The sequence below is a fragment of the Oncorhynchus kisutch genome, linkage group LG6, assembly GCF_002021735.2.
Source record: "Oncorhynchus kisutch isolate 150728-3 linkage group LG6, Okis_V2, whole genome shotgun sequence".
Lineage (NCBI taxonomy): Eukaryota > Metazoa > Chordata > Actinopteri > Salmoniformes > Salmonidae > Oncorhynchus > Oncorhynchus kisutch.
In genome coordinates, this window is record NC_034179.2 from 73,682,303 (window position 1) to 73,703,309 (window position 21,007).

A 21,007-nucleotide genomic window follows, 5' to 3' on the forward strand; every position below is an offset into this window, starting at 1 on the left:
TTTAGGGAGATTGCAAAATATAACTTATACATTCAAGACAGGAGAAACAAATGAAACACATTTATTTTAGTTACCTTTTTCTCAACTTGTTTCTATTACTTTCTAAAACATCAAGCTAACTTAAAGAGTAGGTAGCTAACTAGCCAGCTGGCTTTGTAGCCATTGATTGTGCACCTTCCATTGTTTAGCTAAGTAGCTAGCTAGCTGGTTGAGGTTTTCCTTTTGCAACCAGAGCAGAGGAAAACATTCACCTTCACAAATGCTGTTTACATTGATATCCATACTGAATGAAGCACTTGAGGGACCTCATGGGCACCATTAACTTTTTCACTTAATTTAAGAGAGAAATTCACCTTAAAATGTTTTGTGAATCGGACTTAAAAGTTAAACTTCAGATGTTTTATGCAACCAGGCCCTGGTCCATATCTACCAGGACAAACAGAGACTCAGTTGATGTTAATGTAGGTCATGTGTATTTGACACCTGGAGGCCTGACAGAGTTACTCCAGAGGTTGGGATGAATGCCAAGGTCAGCCTGACTAAGGCCACAGAGCTGATCTCTGATTGGACCATGACTGAGCTAATGTTTCACAGTCATTTTGAACACCCAATATAAAAGAGCCGGATCATTACTGATATCCGATGTGAGACTAAAAAGATACTACAGACCTGAGGCACTTATACATACAGCTGAGAAAATGAACCCAGGGAAACGTTTTGACAACTGAGGATCAACAACAGCCTTAACAAAGCTTTAAGACAAACAGGCATAGGAAGGGGCACTGGGCGATTCTCACGAGATATCAAGTCGATGGTCTCTCTGAAGAGATAAATAAATAATCTCTCTATATAGCCTCTTTCCTCAGGTCAGGATGAGGGCCACACTACTCTGCCTGCTGTGTATGGCCATGTGTTTAACAGGGATCCCAGCCAGCCCCGTCCGGAAGGCCCAGAAGAACAACCAGGCTGCCCCCATTGATGACATGAACGTGCTGATGTACGGCGTGCTGCAGTTCAGCGAGACCCTGCACCACGTCTACGAGAGCACCGATGCCAAGTTCGCTCGGATCGAGAGGTCGCTGAGGAGACATGAGGAGAGGCTGGAGAGGCTGGGCCAGGAGGCAGGCCAGGCCGCAGAGAAGGACAGACAGATGAGACAGGTGCTAGGACAGATACAGGTGAGGAAACATACTCGTCCTGCTCTGACGAAGGTCTACTGTGAACGGAAACCTGCCAATTAAATGACTGAAATGTGCATAGATCTAAGTGTGCAGAGGCTTTTTATTCAGTAGAATTTGGATCTTGCACCTTAGCTACTCTGTCAGGTGTACAGTAGATGTATCTATTTACTGGAGAAAACATACCCAGTCAGATACGTCAAACTAACTCTGACAGTGTCATCAATTGGTAGAGGCGTTTTGAGAGGGTTAAGCATCTAAAATTATGATCAATTTGTGGATTTCACTCCACAGAGCGACAGGTCAGACAGAGATAACCCTGCTTTGCCAACAATCTGAAATCCCAGTCAGTCAGATAAGCTCTATTCCTCTGGGCTCCAACAGGGAGAGAGAACAGCTGAACAGACACCATTGGCTATTTGGCTGAATGGGCCAATAACTGCCATGAACCTGAGCACTCAACTATCTGGCTAGCTATTCAACATAAACACAGAGCCATGTACATATTCATTTTGTTTACTCAATATAGATCCTAATGTTCTGAGAACAGAAGGAGGGTGAGAATGGCATTGGCCAGCCAGTGTATATTGAGGCCAAGGCAGTTTGAGCAGCTGGTCTAAGATCAGTGGGAGGGAGAGGATTTAAAGCCAGATGCTCTTTTCCAAGGGCCAGATGGCTGGGCTGCAGTCAAAGGCTGAGGAGGCCAAAGGCAAGGTTGCCCGAGTGGAGCAGGAAGAGGGAGAGCTTAGGACCACGGTGATCAACCTGGAGACATACCTTCAGAACTACCCCGCCAACAGCATACAGGAATTAAAGGTAAGGTACACTTCTCAATCACTCACAGATTATGCCAAACAATCCAATGCCAACACACTCAATATGTTCTATTCCATTCATAAATTCAGATGTGCGTGTGTGTTTTCAGGATAGGGCATTAAAACACTCCAGTGTTCTGGAGGGCCTGCTAACATGGACACAGTTCCAAAAACAGAGCATTGAGAGTCAGAACCAACAGTTGACCAAGCTACAGAAACTGGTGGGTATAATAGCTGAACATAGTTTGACATTTTTTAAATAGAATCTGCCCATGATTGATGTAGTGATGGACGCCGTGTTTGACGAAGTTTGCTTTGCTTTTTATTTCAGAGTGAAGCCAGGAGACAGCCAGTCCTTCGTCACATCACCTGATGGTTCCACTGAATCTCAACACCAGCTACTGTAGCTACTGAAACTACACTCCATGACTTTACCCTGGTGCTTAAGTACCCTGTCTACTCATACAAGCATAATTCACACAGAACAAATACTCCCACCCAATAAACTGAATTACAATAACATTACATATTTATACCACTGTATTATACTTCTGAATACTTTTAATTGTGTTCAACACATGCCCTTTTTTATATGTACATGTTCTTTATTTTAATTCTAATTCATTCTTTACTGCTGTCATTTTGTATATTTTGTGTGCAAATAAAAATCTGAAAATATCATTTCTGAGCTGTGGTATGTGTGATCTATGACAGTGTATAAGAGTCTACTGATCTGCAGGTGGTGTGAGGGGTGTAGACTGACCTGTAGGTGATATAAGCAGTGTAGACTGACCTGTAGATTATATAAGTGGTGTAGACTGACCTGTAGGTGGCGTGAGGGGTGTAGACTGACCTGTAGGTGGTGTGAGGGGTATAGACTGACCTGTAGGTGGTGTGAGGGGTATAGACTGACCTGTAGGTTGTGTGAGGCGTGCAGACTAACCTGTAGGTGGTGTGAGGGGTGTAGACTGACCTGTAGGTGGTGTGAGGGGTATAGACTGACCTGTAGGTGGTGTGAGGGGTATAGACTGACCTGTAGGTGGTGTGAGGGGTATAGACTGACCTGTAGGTGGTGTGAGGCATGTAGACTGACCTGTAGGTGGTGTGAGGGGTGTAGACTGACCTGTCGGTGATTTAAGTGGTATAGACTGACCTATAGGTGGTGTGAGGGGAGTAGACGTAGCGGGCAGGGAACTCCAGCACCTCCTTGGTGGGGCGCACCCTCAGGTCAGGGTAGGGCTTGACATGGAGCAGCTCAGGAGACAGGCAGTAGTGAGGAGAGTCTGGGGCAGGAGAGATGTCTATCTTCAGCTGGGCTAGGGACAGAAGGAGCAAGAAGAGAGAAAAACAAGGTTACACTAGTAAACCTAAAATATATTCTCTATTCAGCCTATAGAATTTGTGCAGGTGACTATATATAAACATATATGTGTGTGCTGAGGAGGTACTGTAGTAGGTACCTGTGACAGGTCTCAGTCTGCGTAGGACAGAGGACGGTCTGCGCATGTCTGCCAGAAACTTGTAGAGGTCTTCATCACTCAGCCTGTCCCCCTCCTACAGATACAAAGATCATAGTATATTGGCACACAGACACAAACCACACAGACAGGTTACAGTGCCTATAACAAGTATTCAAACCCCTTGGATTTCTTCATATTTTTCTTGTTACAAAGTGGGATTTTTTATTTATATTCTATTATGTCAGAGATCTACAGAAATACTCTGCAATGTCAAAGTGGAAGATAAAATCGTATAAAATATAAATTATGAAAAATATATGTTGATTAAAATCAGTATTCACCTTTCTGAGTCAATACATTCAAAACACCTTTGGCAGCCATTACAGATATGAGACTTACCCATGAAGACTCACAAGAGCTTTGCCCATCTGGATTGTGCAATATTTGCACATGATTCTTTTCCAATTTCTTCAAACTCAAAAATTCAAAACTTCAAATGTTGATCTTTGTGATAGCACTTTTTTCACATCTTGCCATACACATTCTAGGAGATTTAAAGGGACAGTGCAACATTTTGGCAAGCAAGCCATTAAACTCTGCTTTAAAATCACAATTGGCCTCATGGTGCAAACCCTGAGTGGTTTCCTTCATCTCCAGCAACTCAGTTAGGAAGGATGCCTGTATCTTTGTAGTAACTGGGTGTATTGATACACCATCCAAAGTGTAATTAACAACTTCACCATGCTCAAAGGGATATTCAGTGTCCGGTTTAGTTTTTTTACCCATCTTTCTTTGCGAGGTATTGGAAATGCTCCTTGGTCTTTGTGGTTGAATCTGTGCTTGAAATTCACTACGTGACTAAGGGACCTTACATATCATTGTATGTGTGGGGTACAGAGATGAGGTAGTCAGTCAAAAATCATGATAACCCCTATTACTGCACACAGAGTGAGTCCATGCTACTTATTATGTGATTTATTAAGCACATTTGTACTCCTGAAGTTGTTTAGGCTTGCCATAACGAAAGGGTGAATACTTACATAACCAAGACATTTTATTCATTTGTATTACTTTGTAAACATTTCAATACCACTTTGTAAAGCAACTAAATGTTTTAAGAAATCCAGGAGGGGTGAATACTTATGATAGGCACTGTACACCTGGGTAGCAAACACACAACATTCTGACTGACCTGTTTGAAGAAGTTGGTGACTGTGAGAGTGGCTGGACGGAAGGTGGCAAAGTTACACATGTCCTCTCCCACACTCATCCGCTCAAACCCTTTCTTCTTTCTCTCGTTCCATGTTCCATGGCCTTTCCGCTCTGACAAAAAGACAAGTCATCCGTTTAGACATTCAATAACAATTATTATTATGAAATTATTGTTACATCCACAATTCAACAAGTGTCTGAGTGTGACTGATGTAAGGAATTCCAACGTGTATTTCCATGTGTATATGAAGAGAGAATCTGTGTGTGTGTGTGTCTGTGTGCCTGACATCCTAACTGTGATTAAACCAGGGGGTGTTTGGTAGAGGTCAGAGGTCATAAGTACCAGAGTCAGAGTCGGGGTCGGAGCGCTCCAGCCCCCCCACACTGCTGACGATGTTGACCAGGTGGATGGCCGTCCAGGCGAAGGGCATCCTGTACCTCCCCAGCCTGCTACACGACGTCTCCGCCTGAAGACGCAGCTTCTCCAGCTTCTCCTTGTGCTAAACAGAGAGAGACTTGAGAAAGGCCTTGAGAAAAGGCCTCTGCAAGGTGATACTGTAGTAACGTTTTAGAGTTTGTTGGACATTGATCTACAGAATAGCGAATTGCAAATATTGCAGTTGTCGGACTAAGCCGAATTGAGAAATGCTGATGGCTACCCAGCTGGACAGAGTCCCATGTGCATGACCCCATACAGGCATGTACACAGGCAAAGAAAAGACCAATAGAATATAGATACTATCAACTTACTGTTACCTTTGATGAGTCCGACTCTTTCATGACCATGTAGGGTTCACAGGATTCCCCTATGTCTCCCTGCTGAAGGACTTTCTCCAGCTGAAACACACACACACACACACACACACACACACACACACACACACGTGTGTAACGGTGTACATTGCTGACCTGACCATTATTTGCACTTGGTGCACACATGGTGCATGCACACACATTTCTAAAGCAATATATGAACTGCAAATATTGGATGCATCTTCAGAATAACTCATGTCACATTCACTAGGTAAAGACAAATAGGTCGTTGCACTTCACTGTCACCTGTGGCAAAGCTTACAGAACTTTATCTAAAGTAAATAAGTGATATAATGCAGCCATGATAAGGTATTGCAAAGTCACTTGGCATGAATCTTCCTGGTGGCTGAAGGATATTCCACTGATTTGTCTGGGATGGTCTGCTCAAATACAGTTTACACAGCAAACTGGCCAGTGTTACCTTGTATTGATTGTCCTGTGTTACATAAGAACCCCAGTGTTGGTGTTAATAGCCAGTGTTGGTGTTAATAGCCAGTGTTGGTGTTAATAGCCAGTGTTGGTGTTAATAGCCAGTGTTGGTGTTAATAGCCAGTGTTGGTGTTAATAGCCAGTGTTGGTGTTAATAGCCAGTGTTGGTGTTAATAGCCAGTGTTGGTGTTAATAGCCAGTGTTGGTGTTAATAGCCAGTGTTGGTGTTAATAGCCAGTGTTGGTGTTAATAGCCAGTGTTCTATTTCAGGTAGATTTAAAAAATAAATAATAATAAATAAATAAATATTTGATTAATTATTCTTATGCTACACAAAGATAACATACATTTTTCTAAACTAATCCAATCTGTTAGTTGGACTTATTGCACCCGTTACTGAAATGATTGTTCCAGTTTAGATGGTTTAGGTAGTCTCGCATCTTAGTCCTCCTGACCATGGCAGTCATTCTGAATGCAGGTTGTGGGTGAAAATATTTCAACATTTTGGATATCTCCACTCTAGCTTGATTCCAATGGAAATGACACCAGTTTGCAAGCCAGCATAATTAGAATTAGCAAATAAAACTCAAAGAATAAAAAGGAAAGTTTTCCATCTTTCTAAGTCTGAGGGGGGTTTAAACCTTCCAGACTTGGAATTGCGTCAACTCACCACACAAGTCTTCTTATTGCGACATAGAGTTAAATGCACTACAGAGGAACAATGGGTACATATTGAAGATGTGCATGCTTATCCCCAGAATCTTTTTACATGTCTATTTTCAAAGGATAAAACTGAGAACATTAAAAAGCAGCAATACATAGATTTTTGGGCAACCCGACCTAATTCACGTGGATATGTCATTCTCATTGAAAGCAACTCTAAGAAGCGGTAGATCTGTTCTATGTGCGCTATTTCTATGCTGACTCTTCTTAAGTTTTATTTTTGTGTCTTTTTTACTTTCGGTTTTGTCCACCAGCTTCAAACAGCTGAAAATACAATACATTTCACAGTGGTTTAGATGGTACAATGACTCGCTACACTACACTTGTTTGTTTTGCCATATTTGAGTCAGAAACTGATATTAATATGATAGGTAAGATATAGAAACCTTAAAGAGAGCCTATCTAAAATATAACTGATATTGGCACAAGACGGAGGTAATGTTGGAACATAACTAAATTACAGTTCATGAAAATGTATGCTTAATCCAGTATAAACTAATGTCTAGAATGTCTTATACAAGAGATAAAATTCACTCATTTTACAGTATAACGGCAGAGAAATTTCTTAATTTTACAACGGGTAGGTCTAATCCTGAATGCTGATTGGTTAAAACCGCATTCCAGCTGGTGTCTATTCCACAAGTTGCCTCCGGCTAAATCTATGACATTGAAATACCTTTATACTCTGTTCTATCTGACTGCGCAATCCACTGTCTCCTCAGCCCAGCCAGGCAACTTATAAACTTGACCTCCAATATAAAAATCATCTAGACATGATCTCATTTATCTTTTAGACCGACATTTAGATTTCAACTGCAGAGATTTGTATAAACCTTGCTGTCTGTGTCTCCGACATTTGCAACATTGTTTTAATATTCAAATTCAATCTCCTGCTGTCCCATAGTAATAAACGAGTAGGGACGAGACAGGCAGCGTTTCTATGCAAGTCAAAATCATGAATCAGCTGGCATCATTTTATTTCTAACAATTTTTTGTTGTTGAAAAAAGGTCAAATGGAAGGACAGCTAATTTGCAGTCTTTCCAACTTCAGTTTGAAGTGATTGTGTTACTGTAGCTGTGTTGTTGGCTATCTCCTCTGAACAACAGTGTCCTGACGAGTGAGCGCATGTTCTATGCCAGGCGAATTCACACATCATCAGCTCATTGTTATGGATGCATCTAAATAAATGGCCACTAGACAGCTTAAACAAATGCAGCCACTTTGCTGTTATTCTGGCTGCTCCTTGATGACATGACTGCAAGTTAGCCACAGTTGGCTAGCAAGCAAGAACATTTATAACAAACGACTGGGTCGCGTTCAAAGATACGGTGTCATTGATGTTTGTGTGCTGTCTTTGGATGTGTATGTTTTGTAAAAACAAAATATATATCGTACCCCAAAAATATTTGACTTGCACACCTGATGTGGCCTGTAAATCATGAGTTGCAGGCCACTGTATTAGGGTAAAGTAGGCCCTCAAAATAAGGCTTATAAAATATGGATTGTGTTGTCTTAAAGAATGTCATTTTAATGATAACATATTCGCCTGGGATCTCACTTAGTGAAGGCTACAGGACTGAAAATGAATGAATGCAACAGTCATGTCTCTGTCACTAACAAATACAGTCATGGGTGGTAACTCTACAAATCACACGAAAGATAAGGCACACAGGGAAATATGCAAATAAGGCTTTACACGAAGCAAAGTGTTAATTTCACACTGAAAAGTGCGGAAACGTATTGACACTGGAACAGAGTTACATTTAACACTCAGTGTTTATTTAACAGCATAGAATTTGCTGTGTAATTCAGATCACACCTAAAAAAACATTGTGGTAGGTGGATAGAATATACAAAATCTTTTATCTTTAACAGTTCATATGGACAGGACTAGGGGTTTTCTCCTGAACATGTGACCAGACCAAGAAACAGTCCTACAGAGAGTCAGTAGTTTGTAATGTGACATAGAGCCTTCTCTGGGCTCTATGTATGTGCCCCCCCTAGTGGCCCTATGTCCAGTACCTTGATGACCAGGAAGATGTCTGCAGAGGGGTACGTGATGGAGAAGATGGCTGAGCGGGCCAGGGTGGAGATGGCTGTGTGGGGCGTGTGGAGGCGCAGCAAGCCCTTCATCTGATCGGAGTTCAGGTCAAAGTGGAAGTCCTCTGAGATCTGGGAGAGGGAGGAGATGAATGTCAAGGGATATTAATTCCATATTGACTCTTGAGATTTAAAGCACAAGACCTTTGAGGCATAGTAAGAGTTAGAATAATGCAAACAGTCAAAGCTTGAGCTCAGCATGACATAAGCATAATATGATCATTCAAAAATAAACATGCTCTATATGTACACAGTCTAAACATTTCTAGAAAACTCATGGGTACCTTTTTCTTTTCCTTGACATCATAGAGAGCGAGGGTCCCAAATATTGGCTCAATTTCTATTTCAAATCTGTAGGGGGTACAAAAAGCACATGTGTTTGGATGAGAAGGAAATATGATCGATCAATTAATAAAATGCCAAATTGTATTTACTATTGTGCTGACCTGAACTGTGACTCAGCACTTTACATTAGTGTGGAAAGGGTATAAGTGAAAGAGTGACCGACAAAGATCATTTTAGGAACGATAAGGACAGACAGATGGTCACTCACTTGAGGGACAGACACTTGACCATGATCCTCTGACCACAGTGTTCTTTGGGGACCTCTGGGACAGAACATCTCTCCACAGCCTCATCCTGTCAGACAACACACACATAGCCGTGAGAACATAAACACGACGGCAACATTTACACAGCCAGACGCCATGGCAACGTTGACACAGACACCACAGTAGTGTGTACACAGACATAACGAAGGAGGGAGAGAGCGTGAGAAGGAGACAGAGGCAAGTAGGGCTGGGCGGTAAACGGTATACCGGTATTGATGCACGGACCGGTTTGGGCGTTTACTTTACCTTCTATAACGGTATTTTAATGTTTTGGTTTGTTTTGTTTGTTAAATGTGTGTAACGTCCATTTTTATAGTTTACTCCGCTCCTCGAGTTCTCTCTCCATGCCGCGTTCCACACAGACCTAGCCCCTCCCCGTCACTCATGGAGCGCATTTGTTGTTCTTCGACCACAAGACACTTATGTTCCGTCTGCATGGTCAATGCAGCACATGCAAAAGATGTTTTGAGCACATATACACATATTTTTTTACTTCACCTTCATTTAACCAGGTAGTTGAGAACAAGTTCTCATTTACAACTGCGACCTGGCCAAGATAAAGCAAACCAGTGCGACACATACAACACAGAGTTACACATTGAATAAACAAACATACAGTCAATAATACAGTAGAAAAAGTCTATATACAGTGTGTGAAAATGAGGTAAGATAAGGGATGTAAGGCAATAAATAGGCCATAGTGGCAAAGTAATTACAATATAGCAATTGAACACTGGAGAGATAGATGTGCAGAAGATGAATGTGCAAGTGGAGATACTGGGGTGCAAAGGAGCTAAATAAATAAATAAATAAATACAGTATGGGGATGAGGTAGTGGGATGGGCTATGTACAGGTGCAGTGATCTGTGAACTGCTCTGACAGCTGGTGCTTAAAGCTAGGGATATATGAGTTTCCAGCTTCAGTGATTTTTGCAGTTCGTTCCAGTCATTGGCAGCAGAGAACTGGAAAGGCAGCCAAAGGAGGAATTGGCTTTGGGGGTAACCAGTGAAATATACCTGCTGGAGGGCGTGCTACATGTGGGTGCTGCTATGGTGACCTGAGATAAGGTGGGGCTTTACCCAGCAAAGACTTGTAGATGACCTGGAGCCAGTGGGTTTGGCGATGAGTATGAAGCGAGGGCCAGCCAATGAGAGCGTACAGGTCTGACTGCATCCAATTTGTTGAGTAGAGTGTTGGAGGCTATTTTGTAAATGACATCGCCGAAGGCAAGGATCGGTAGGATAGTCCGTTTTACGAGGGTATGTTTGGCAGCATGAGGGAACGATGCTTTGTTGCGAAATAGGAAGCAGATTCTAGATTGAATTTTGGATTGGAGATGCTTAATGTGAGTCTGGAAGGAGAGTTTACCGTCTAACAAGACACCTAGGTATTTGTAGTTGTCCACATATTCTAAGTCAGAACCGTCCAGAGTAGTGATGCTGAACGGGTGGGCAGGTGTGGGCAGCGATTGGTTGAAGAGCATGCATTTAGTTTTACTTGCATTTAAGAGCAGTTGGAGGCCACGGAAGGAGAGTTGTATGGCATAGTTAACACAGTGTCCAAAGAAGGGCCAGAAGTACACAGAATGGCACAGAATTTAGCAGATGTTATTGCGGGCGTAGTGAAATGCTCGTAATGACAATGTTGATGACAGCGATGTGTTTTTCTATTTGCTTCTTAATATAAACGAACTAATGTTCTAGAATTACACTGTTAGTTTGTGTTTCTTACATCTGCAAACATCTCGTTTGTCTTTTCTTAGCAAGTTGGGCCTAAATTACGTTAGTCGCTTACGCTAATCACTAGTTAACTGGCTAATAACTGTACTGAGTCAGAACAAACATAACTAGCTATACAGCCTGATAATACCAGGGATGGTGTAGACCTCAATCAGCATGTTGTCTGTGCAACAGTATCTTCTAAATCAAAGAGGAAAAAGCGAAGCATGAATGTTAACTACACGAAGTAGCTAAATTAAAACATTCAAAGTAGATTATAGGGTCCCCTAGGAAACACTTACCAAACAATTTGGTTCCTACTCCGTCACAATAACTCCTCCCTTGCATTTTCATTCATTGTCATGTCAAACAGCACTTTGTATTCAAAGTGCCACTATCATATTTGAACTACAGAATTTCCATGACTCCAACAGTTCCCGAGTGGCGCAGCGATCTAAGGCACTACAGTCCCTGGTCACTACAGTCCCTGGTCACTACAGTCCCTGGTTCAAATCCAGGTTGTATCACATCCGGCCGTGATTGGGAGTCCCATAGGATGGCACACAATTGGCCCAGTGTCGTCCGGGTTTGGCCGTCATTGTAAATAAGAATTTGTTCTTAACCGACTTGCTTAGTTAAAAAAATAAGAAAAATAAAAAATATTTGTAATTTTTAAAAAATGTTCACACAAGTGCAATTGTAACATTTTGTCAAACATAAGGCCTAGATCGTTTGCCCATATCATGCAGCCCTACGTGGTAGTGTGGAAATTCTCAAATGAGTGCAGAAATTGATGGAAATAATTGGTTGAAGTTGAATAGAACAGTATAAAACAATCAGAATGGAGAAAGACCCATTGAAATCACTTAGAATGTACAGTGCTTTCAGGAAAGTATCCAAACCCCTGGACTTTTTCCACATTTTGTTACATTACAGCCTTATTCTAAAATGGATTAAATTCCTCATTAATCTATATCCCATAATGAAAAAGCAAAATCAGATTTTTTTTAAAAACATTTATTTAAAAAAATGAAATATCACATATGCATAAGTATTCAGACCCTTTACCCAGTACTATGTTGAAGCAACTTTGGCAGCGATTACAGCCCGAGTGTTCTTGGGTATGACACAACAAGCTTGGCATACTTGTTTTTGGGGAGTGTCTCCCATTCTTCTCTCCAGATCCTCTCAAGCTCTGTCAGGTCTGATAGGGAGTGTCACTGCACAGCTATTTTCAGGTCTCTCCAGAGATGTTCAATTGGGTTCAAGTCCGGGCTCTGGCTGAGTCACTCAAGGTCATTCAGAGACTTGTCCCGAAGCCACTCCTGAATTGTCTTGGCTGTGTGCTTAGGGTCATTGTCCTGTTGGAAGGTGAACCTTCCCCCCCAGTCTGAGGTCCTGAGCAGATTTTCATCAAGGATCTCTCTGTACTTTGCTCTGTTCATCTTTCCCTCTTTCCTGACTAGTCTCCCAGTCCCTGCCACTGAAAAACATTCCCACAGTATGATGCTGCCACCACCATGCTTCACCGTAGGGATGGTGCCAGGTTTCCTCCAGATGTGACGCTTGCCATTCAGGCCAAAGAGTTCAATCTTGGTTTCATCAGACCAGAGAATCTTGTTTCTCATGGTCTGAGAGTCTTTAGGTGGCTTTTAGCAAACTCTAAGCGGGCTGTCATGTGCCTTTTACTGAGGAGTGGCTTTTGTCTGACCACCCTACCATAAAGGCCTGATTGGTGGAGTGATGCAGAGATGGTTGTCCTTCTGGAAGGTTCTGTGATCTCCACAGAGGAACTCTGGAGCTCTGTCAGAAGGACCATCAGGTTCTTGGTCACCTCCCTGACCAAGGCCCTTCTCCCCCGATTGCTCAGTTTGGCCGGGCGGTCAGCTCTAGGAAATGTCTTGGTGATTCCAAACTTCTTCCATTTAAGAATGATGGAGGCCACTGTGACACAATCCTGTCTCGGAGCTCTACCGACAATTCCTTCGACCTCATTGCTTGGCACTGTCAACTGTGGGACCTTATATAGACAGGTGTGTGCCTTTCCAAATCATGTCAAATCAAGTGAATTTTAAAAATGGGGACCCCAATCAAGTTGTAGAAACATCAAGGATGAATGGAAACAAGATGCACCTGAGCGACATTTCTAGTCTTATAGCAAAGGGTCTTAATAGTTATGTAAATAAGGGATTTCATTTTTTATTTTTTATAATACACTTACAAAAATGTCAAAAAACCTGTTTTGTCTTTATGGGTTATTGTGTGTAAACTGATGAGGATTTTTTATTTATTTAATCAATTTTAGAAGGCTGTAACGTAACAAAATGTAGAAAAAGTGAAGGGGTTTGAATACTTTCCCGAATGAACTGTATGTGTTGCCACCCTAGGGTCACGCACTACTCGAAGCAAATGTAGAACTTGAATTATTCAAAAACATAAATTAACGTCAAAAACCCTAAAAATATAATATATTTTTCAAATACCTTAATATTATATTTTGGCCATATCACCCAGCCCTAGAGGCAAGATACACAAACAGATGGTCACATGGCTGAGGAGAAGGCCATGGTACTGTACATCCACTTCATTGATGTGGTTCAATGTCTATGGTGGAACTGCCTGATTTTTAGCAACAGAATCTACATGTAATTAACTTTGATTTTTTATTATATTATATATATATATATATACACTGCTCAAAAAAATAAAGGGAACACTTAAACAACACAATGTAACTCCATGTCAATCACACTTCTGTGAAATCAAACTGTTCACTTAGGAAGCAACACTGATTGACAATAAATTTCACATGCTGTTGTGCAAATGGAATAGACAACAGGTGGAAATTATAGGCATTTAGCAAGACACCCCCAATAAAGGAGTGGTTCTGCAGGTGGGGACCACAGACCACTTCTCAGTTCCTATGCTTCCTGGCTGATGTTTTGGTCACTTTTGAATGCTGGCGGTGCTTTCACTCTAGTGGTAGCATGAGACGGAGTCTACAACCCACACAAGTGGCTCAGGGAGTGCAGCTCATCCAGGATGGCACATTAATGTGAGATGTGGCAAGAAGGTTTGCTGTTTCTGTCAGCGTAGTGTCCAGAGCATGGAGGCGCTACCAGGAGACAGGCCAGTACATCGGGAGACGTGGAGGAGGCCGTAGGAGGGCAACAACCCAGCAGCAGGACCGCTACCTCCGCATTTGTGCAAGGAGGAGCCCTGCAAAATGACCTCCAGCAGGCCACAAATGTGCATGTGTCTGCTCAAACGGTCAGAAACAGACTCCATGAGGGTGGTATGAGGGTCTGACGTCCACAGGTGGGGGTTGTGCTTACAGCCCAACACCGTGCAGGACGTTTGGCATTTGCCAGAGAACACCAAGATTGGCAAATTCGCCACTGGCGCCCTGTGCTCTTCACTGATTAAAGCAGGTTCACACTGAGCACATGTGACAGACGTGACAGTCTGGAGACGCCGTGGACAAAGTTCTGCTGCCTGCAACATCCTCCAGCATGACCGGTTTGGCGGTGGGTCAGTCATGGTGTGGGGTGGCATTTCTTTGGGGGGCCGCACAGCCCTCCATGTGCTCGCCAGAGGTAGCCTGACTGCCATTAGGTACCGAGATGAGATGCTCAGACCCCTTGTGAGACCATATGCTGGTGTGGTTGGCCCTGGGTTCCTCCTACTGCAAGACAATACTAGACCTCATGTGGCTGGAGTGTGTCAGCAGTTCCTGCAAGAGGAAGGCATTGATGCTATCGACTGGCCCGCCCGTTCCCCAGACCTGAATCCAATTGAGCACATCTGGGACATGATGTCTCGCTCCATCCACCAACGCCACGTTGCACCACAGACTGTCCAGGAGTTGGCGGATGCTTTAGTCCAGGTCTGGGAGGAGATCCCTCAGGAGACCATCCGCCACCTCATCAGGAGCATGCCCAGGCGTTGTAGGGAGGTCATACAGGCACGTGGAGGCCACACACACTACTGAGCCTCATTTTGACTTGTTTTAAGGACATTACATCAAAGTTGGATCAGCCTGTAGTGTGGTTTTCCACTTTGATTTTGAGTGGGACTCCAAATCCAGACCTCCATGGGTTGATACATTTGATTTCCATTGATAATTTGTGTGATTTTGTTGTCAGCACATTCAACTATGTAAAGAAAAAAGTATTGAATAAGAATATTTCATTCATTCAGATCTAGGATGTGTTATTTTAGTGTTCCCTTTATTTTTTGAGCAGTGTATATATAAATAATTACGTTTTGATATAGTTTCCGATATAGCTTTCTATGTTATAGCTATATCATTCTACACAAAGTCGGCTAGCACTTCAGCAACACGTGCTGAGCAACAACTGAGCCAAACAGAAGTGAATAGTGAATGGATGATAACATTATTATTTGGGACAGACCTCGTCGGGAGGAGGGAAGAGCCCCAGCAGGTCAGAGTGGCGCCCCTGCAGGCGGGCCTCAGCGTTGCGGCGGTCCATGTCCTCTGCAGCTGTGCGCTCTAGCACCGAGGGCAGCAGGGCGTCCGGCGATGAGTTCTTCAGGTCAAAAATACTGGAGGCCCAGCTACCCCGGGGCGTGTCATCCAGAGAGACTGACCGTCGCTTAGCATCGTCCTGGTCATCCTGGCGGTCAGTGGCCGCAGCCTCGTCCAGTTCAAAGGTCTGCTTAACCAGCCCTCGCTGCCTCTCCCTCTGGCGCTCAGAGTTGTGGGGGGTGTGGGTTGTACTATAACGCTGATACCTACAGACAAGACAAAATACATTATCCTCAACTTTAAATCACAGAGATAATGCACATCATGGGCACCATTGCAACCAAATCAATTGTAAATCAATGTGGATAAAGGAATGGAAAAGAGGGAGGCATGGAACACATGATAGAGGGACACTCACTTCCTCTGAATGATCAACCAGTCATCTGTGTAGACAGCCAAGGCATCTCTCACTCTTGGGTCAAAGGTGCTGTGGAAAAAACACATGAATTATATAGTATGACATAAATATTACAATGGCATAGGAAAGGTACAGGGTGTTCTGCCAGTCCAGTAGATTGACAATGCTGTGTAAAGTGTGTCAAGAAGTCCTAGTTATGTGTGTGAGCATGTGTGTGTCAGTCTTCCCCTCTAGATTATTTTCTAGGCGGGGCACAAAGGAATTCAACACAACATCCAGGCAACATTGAAGCCAAACTTTTTTAGGCAGGTGGAAACAGAGCTAAGCAAGGGGACATAATGCTAGAGGAAACACTGGTGTGTGTACTGTACATAATGTACATAGTATGTGTGTTAGTGTGACTCACTCCTCCTCGGGCAGAGGGGGCTCCAGTGTAGTACACTCTCTGTCCTGCAGGAGGAGCTCCAGGTCATCTGGGGGGAACTCCATCAGCTGTCTGAGGGGGCCAGGCTCCGCCCCAGGGGCGTGGCTACTCACATACTCCTCATAGTCCACAGGCTCCACCACCTCTGTCAGCGGCACCTGACAACCAATCAATCAATAACACACAACAATCAATACCTGAGGTGCATTCAGTTTGCGGAACAGTTTGTACTGAGCGACACGTTTCCTTGAACAGACTGAGATAGGTTTGCTCCGTTCGGTCGGTGTGCCTTGAAGCAATGAGTGACATATTAAAAAAGGGCAGCGGAGCATTTTGAACCTCAACTGGTCATTCAGTAGAGCACCGTTTCTGTTCACGCAGCCCCAGAGAAGCATTATATTCATACACCTGAACATTCCACCAGGAACACAAGCTACAGGCCACACCGTGATGGTGAGCAAAGAAGAGAGATGGATAATATGAGTGATTAAGCCTACTTCGCCAATGTCGCCTACTTCGCCATCGTCGCCTACGTCGCCTACTTCGCCTGCGTCGCCAACGTCGCCTACTTCGCCAACGTCGCCTATTTCGCCATCGTCGCCTACTTCGCCTGCGTCGCCATCGTCGCCTACTTCGCCTGCGTCGCCTACTTCGCCATCGTCGCCTACTTCGCCATCGTCGCCTGCGTTGCCATCGTCGCCTACGTCGCCTGCTTCGCCATCGTCGCCTACTTCGCCAACGTCGCCTACTTCGCCAACGTCGCCATCGTTGCGTACGTCGCCATTGTCGCCTACTTCGCCTACGTCACCTACTTTTGACACACCTTTTTATGTAACCTTTATTTAACTAGGCATGTCATATACATAGACACTGGCTCCACTTCAATGAGAGCACTGCGGAGCTAGCCCTTTTATACATAAATAGATGACATCCTAAGTGGTTGATGACCTCCTTAAAAGTTGTTTGTTTCCAAAGCAGTAAATTCAACTCATCCGTAGAAAGTCCATCCTAATGTTTGACCTAAGACAAGGTGATATACCTAAAAACAGAAAACACACTCCTACTTACAGGTTGGTGTGCTCCTCGTTTTTTGGACAGCTGAGGGGAGCCATACTCTCTGGATACCTGCTTCCTGACCTCTGCAGCCACCGTCCTGACAGAGACAGACAGGAAACGGTAGAGTTCAGTTACGCTCAAACAGGGGAAAAACTGTTTTTCATTCACAGCTGTATCTTCAGGAAGCCAAACAGAAACAAGTCTAGACATAATAAATACCAGAATAGCAATCATTCTGTCAGTGGATAAAGACAGTTAACTTGAGTACAACTAATTTGATGTCCAAACTTGCACGCGTTAGATTCGTATGCAAATATGCTCCATAATCTAGATACTCAGCTAAAATCTCTCCAGCGAGGTGCCAAAAATAGAATTGCATCACCATTATCATGCACATGCAAATAAGCCAATTAACATAAGCCAAACAAAACCCTTGCTGCTGATAACCCCGAGTTAAACCTATTACATTTAGCTTATTGCTGCTTTAAAACATTATGAATATGTAGGCTACTCCCAGACGTAATGCTAGATGGATGTGTTTTATACATAATTATGTGCCTGCCTTAGATTTCATAATAGCTTTCCAGTTTTGACTTCTTATCAGATGTGAGCAGCCATGTATGCTATCCATTCTCTCCCCACGACCCAGTCCCCAGCAGCTGGTACTAGAAGCAGTGCTGAATGCCAGCAGCTGTTGTGAATGGGAGTCAAGCCGGATCTGTGGGAGAAGAGAGGAGCGGTGGGCCTAGTACAGAAACCAGGCAGAGAGCCATAACTCTCTCACTGCCCCTGGCCTGGGCCTTTATGGACTAATAGCAAATGGGAGGCTTAGAGAGGGGGGACAAAGTCAAACTAGGCCCCCAATCCTCTCAGAGACACAGCATGCAGCTGCTCTTCCACAACCTTATAACGGACTGGCCATCTCATACTCTCAGACTCTCCCACACAGACATGCACAGTTGCACGCACACATAACGCTTCCAAAATTCCCTGGTCACGGTCGCTGTGGTCAAACTATGTCTTCATTCCACATGTTAAATGCCACTGCTCTCTGCTTCAAAAGGAGACCCTCAAAGTTAATTTCCCCCCATGACATACTACACCCATCCCCACCCCCCCTTCTGATACCCCAAATCACACAACCCTTTTATGCTGGAACTCTACAACAATCTTTTGAGAGAGGCGTCAGTCACAACAATATGTTTGTGATAGTGTTGTTCTACCATTAAAATGTGCTACCTTTTCCAATCCCCACGTTAGACAGGATAAAGGAAAAGCTATCGCCTCCAAGGGTAATAGACGGAACACCCTGTCACACCCTTTCCTGCATCCTGAACCGATACAATGGACTGGCTCCCACTGAGGAGAGGGAGAGAGAAAGGACTGGACGATAACAGAGTTGGGGAGAGAGGAGTAACTGTAGCAATGATTAGGCCTAAGCTGTTGAATTCAGCACTCTACTCGGTTATTACTATGTTAGGCTATAGCCTAGTAGTAGGTAAGCTGCTACAATTTGAACTAGTAGGCTGCCAGTCAACATTCAGAGGGAACAGCACCATTCACCGTTAGCTAGGCTAACTCAATATGATAATCATGTGATGGCGAGAAACATGGGTACATACCATAGTGAGTATAATAAGTCTGGTATGCGCCAGTCGGAAAGTCATAATACGAGACACAAGGTATGGGCCTGTTGAGTTGTGTTGTTAACTGTTTCGTACTGGACTGCTGACATTCCAAGATGTCATTGAGATTTCCTCCCTGTTGGTTTTGATATGACATGTTCACCTGCATGTCTCTAATAAAATATCCAGTCTGCTCTCAGGAGCCTCCAAGGGCCACACACCCATAACATGAAGGAGGTTCTCAGACGATTCTATGAAGGCTGCAAGGTGAACAGCTAGGCTAGTGCTTTTTTTCTGAAAGTGTGTGTTTGTGTGTGACGGGGCGGAACGACACCTGCTATTAGCATGTACTACCATGTATTGCCTATACCCACCCACCATGCAATCAATGGATTAGCATGCCGTTCCCTGATCAAGGCTTTGATGAACACAAGTATGAACTCAACAATGGTGGAACAGGAAAATGCATCATGTCATGCAAGGTGATATTTCGACTATAGGTCTGATCTAACTCTGTGGATAATAATAAAGATACTGTCCTCGGCTACTTGACTTTTCCACAGGAAAAGGGGAACTCCATCTTGCCTACTTCTGATTTCATTGTGTAGCAGAACTCCATAAGAACTAGACGTTTCAGTTCCATCTACAGACCTATCCCCAGGAAGAGTTCTACACAGTATGACTTGAACTAGGAGTGACAGCACAGAGGATCAAGCTGAGTTCATTTGCAGCGCAACAATATTAGAGTAACCCAACCCACGCCTTGTTATCCCACAGGTCGACGGGAAAGCGAATACAACGGCTGGTATGACTAGATAACTACTAATTATACTTTTATATCCATTTTACTTTTGGCTCCTCAAGATAATGTAAAATAAAGTAATTTAGGTAACTAGTAGCCAACATGTTTGATGGTTCGAGTGTCAGCCTACCAGCAAAAGGAGCTGTGATCTAGTTAACTGTGTGTGCAACAAAGAAACAATCGCAAGGTATGAAAAATCGTTTTAGTTTTCTAAACAATGGCAGGGTGAATGATAAATTCACATTTAATTCGAAGTCCATATGCTGAACAATAGACTGGCCTCCGTCTGTCTCAGTTCCTATTCAGTCTGCGCGGTTTACGATCAGTGATGCCCTTAAATCCTGTACTACTCGGTCTGTCCGTCATGTCACACGAACTAGCTGTCCTACAGAGTACATACAAATTATGAGTCTCACCGATTAATTTTGTGAGCAAATGCCCTCCTCTCGTTGGTTGAAGATGCCATTTCGCGTCCCCATTTAGTGTAGTCTTCGAACTATTCTCTCTCTCTCTCTCTCTCTCTCTCTCTCTCTCACACACTCCTGCACTTCGATACGTTTGTTGTCCTGCTGGAGTTCGCTTCCTTGTATCACCACGCCACGGTGCCTATCCCAGTGTTCCTCCTAGTGGTTGGGAGCAGAAATACAAGGTTGTGTTGTATGGGATCGTCCGCAGTGCATTCAAAATTCTCACCTGACCGGTTTCAGTAACGCTGTCACACGCCCGCGAATGGCCCATATCCTCAACAGTTGGGGTTTCATTAGTGTGAAAACTGAGGACGTTTGCTGAAAAGCGAGACCTACTTTAGTTCAACATGTATACCAAGTGAAAAACACAACGTCAAGGCCCGTAGGTGTGTCACCTGTTGACAGTTTTGTTGTCCTAGCTACCTGTCAAAACAAAAGCAAAACACTACAATTAATGCATAAATTCATAAATCACACTGCATATATTACAGGCCTATAATACGGATATGGATCTGCAGTAGGCCATTTTTTTGTTTCTATGCACCCATTGGGGAATTGGGAAATCTGCAGTGATGCAAGTAGGCAGGTGCAACACAGTAGGCAGGTGGCACCTGAACAAGGTCAATATTGTTTAGCTCAAGGAGGTTGAAGAGGATGGTAGGCTA

The 21,007-nt window shown here is 43.6% G+C and overlaps 2 protein-coding genes across 10 annotated transcripts in view; one reads left to right on the forward strand and one right to left on the reverse strand.

Annotated features, from left to right (window-relative positions):
- The window catches only part of LOC109897308 (dedicator of cytokinesis protein 7-like), a 44,032-nt gene extending 23,568 nt beyond the window's left edge, over positions 1 to 20,464 (reverse strand). For 4 of the 9 annotated variants that reach the window (XM_031827444.1, XM_031827442.1, XM_031827443.1 and 1 more), the window contains exons 1-13: positions 20,292 to 20,464; positions 17,461 to 17,545; positions 16,375 to 16,550; positions 15,969 to 16,037; positions 15,477 to 15,816; positions 9,285 to 9,370; positions 9,016 to 9,082; positions 8,654 to 8,803; positions 5,422 to 5,502; positions 5,009 to 5,165; positions 4,646 to 4,776; positions 3,454 to 3,547; positions 3,147 to 3,309 (exon numbers count right to left, since the gene is read on the reverse strand). In XM_031827444.1, the coding sequence (XP_031683304.1) occupies positions 3,147 to 3,309; positions 3,454 to 3,547; positions 4,646 to 4,776; positions 5,009 to 5,165; positions 5,422 to 5,502; positions 8,654 to 8,803; positions 9,016 to 9,082; positions 9,285 to 9,370; positions 15,477 to 15,816; positions 15,969 to 16,037; positions 16,375 to 16,550; positions 17,461 to 17,545; positions 20,292 to 20,341 (1,649 nt within the window). In that variant the 5' untranslated portion in view covers positions 20,342 to 20,464. Of the gene's footprint in view, positions 1 to 3,146; positions 3,310 to 3,453; positions 3,548 to 4,645; positions 4,777 to 5,008; positions 5,166 to 5,415; positions 5,503 to 8,653; positions 8,804 to 9,015; positions 9,083 to 9,284; positions 9,371 to 15,476; positions 15,817 to 15,968; positions 16,038 to 16,374; positions 16,551 to 17,460; positions 17,546 to 20,291 lie in introns of all 9 variants that reach the window. The other 5 variants (XM_031827434.1, XM_031827438.1, XM_031827437.1 and 2 more) reach the window with 2 other exon arrangements.
- LOC116374461 (uncharacterized) lies at positions 638 to 2,681 on the forward strand. The gene is made up of 4 exons (XM_031827445.1): positions 638 to 1,178; positions 1,845 to 1,994; positions 2,104 to 2,214; positions 2,325 to 2,681. Exons 1-4 carry the CDS (start codon positions 873 to 875, stop codon positions 2,364 to 2,366), a joined length of 609 nt encoding a protein of 202 aa, XP_031683305.1. The 5' UTR covers positions 638 to 872; the 3' UTR covers positions 2,367 to 2,681.
- Positions 20,465 to 21,007: the final 543 nt, after the last annotated feature.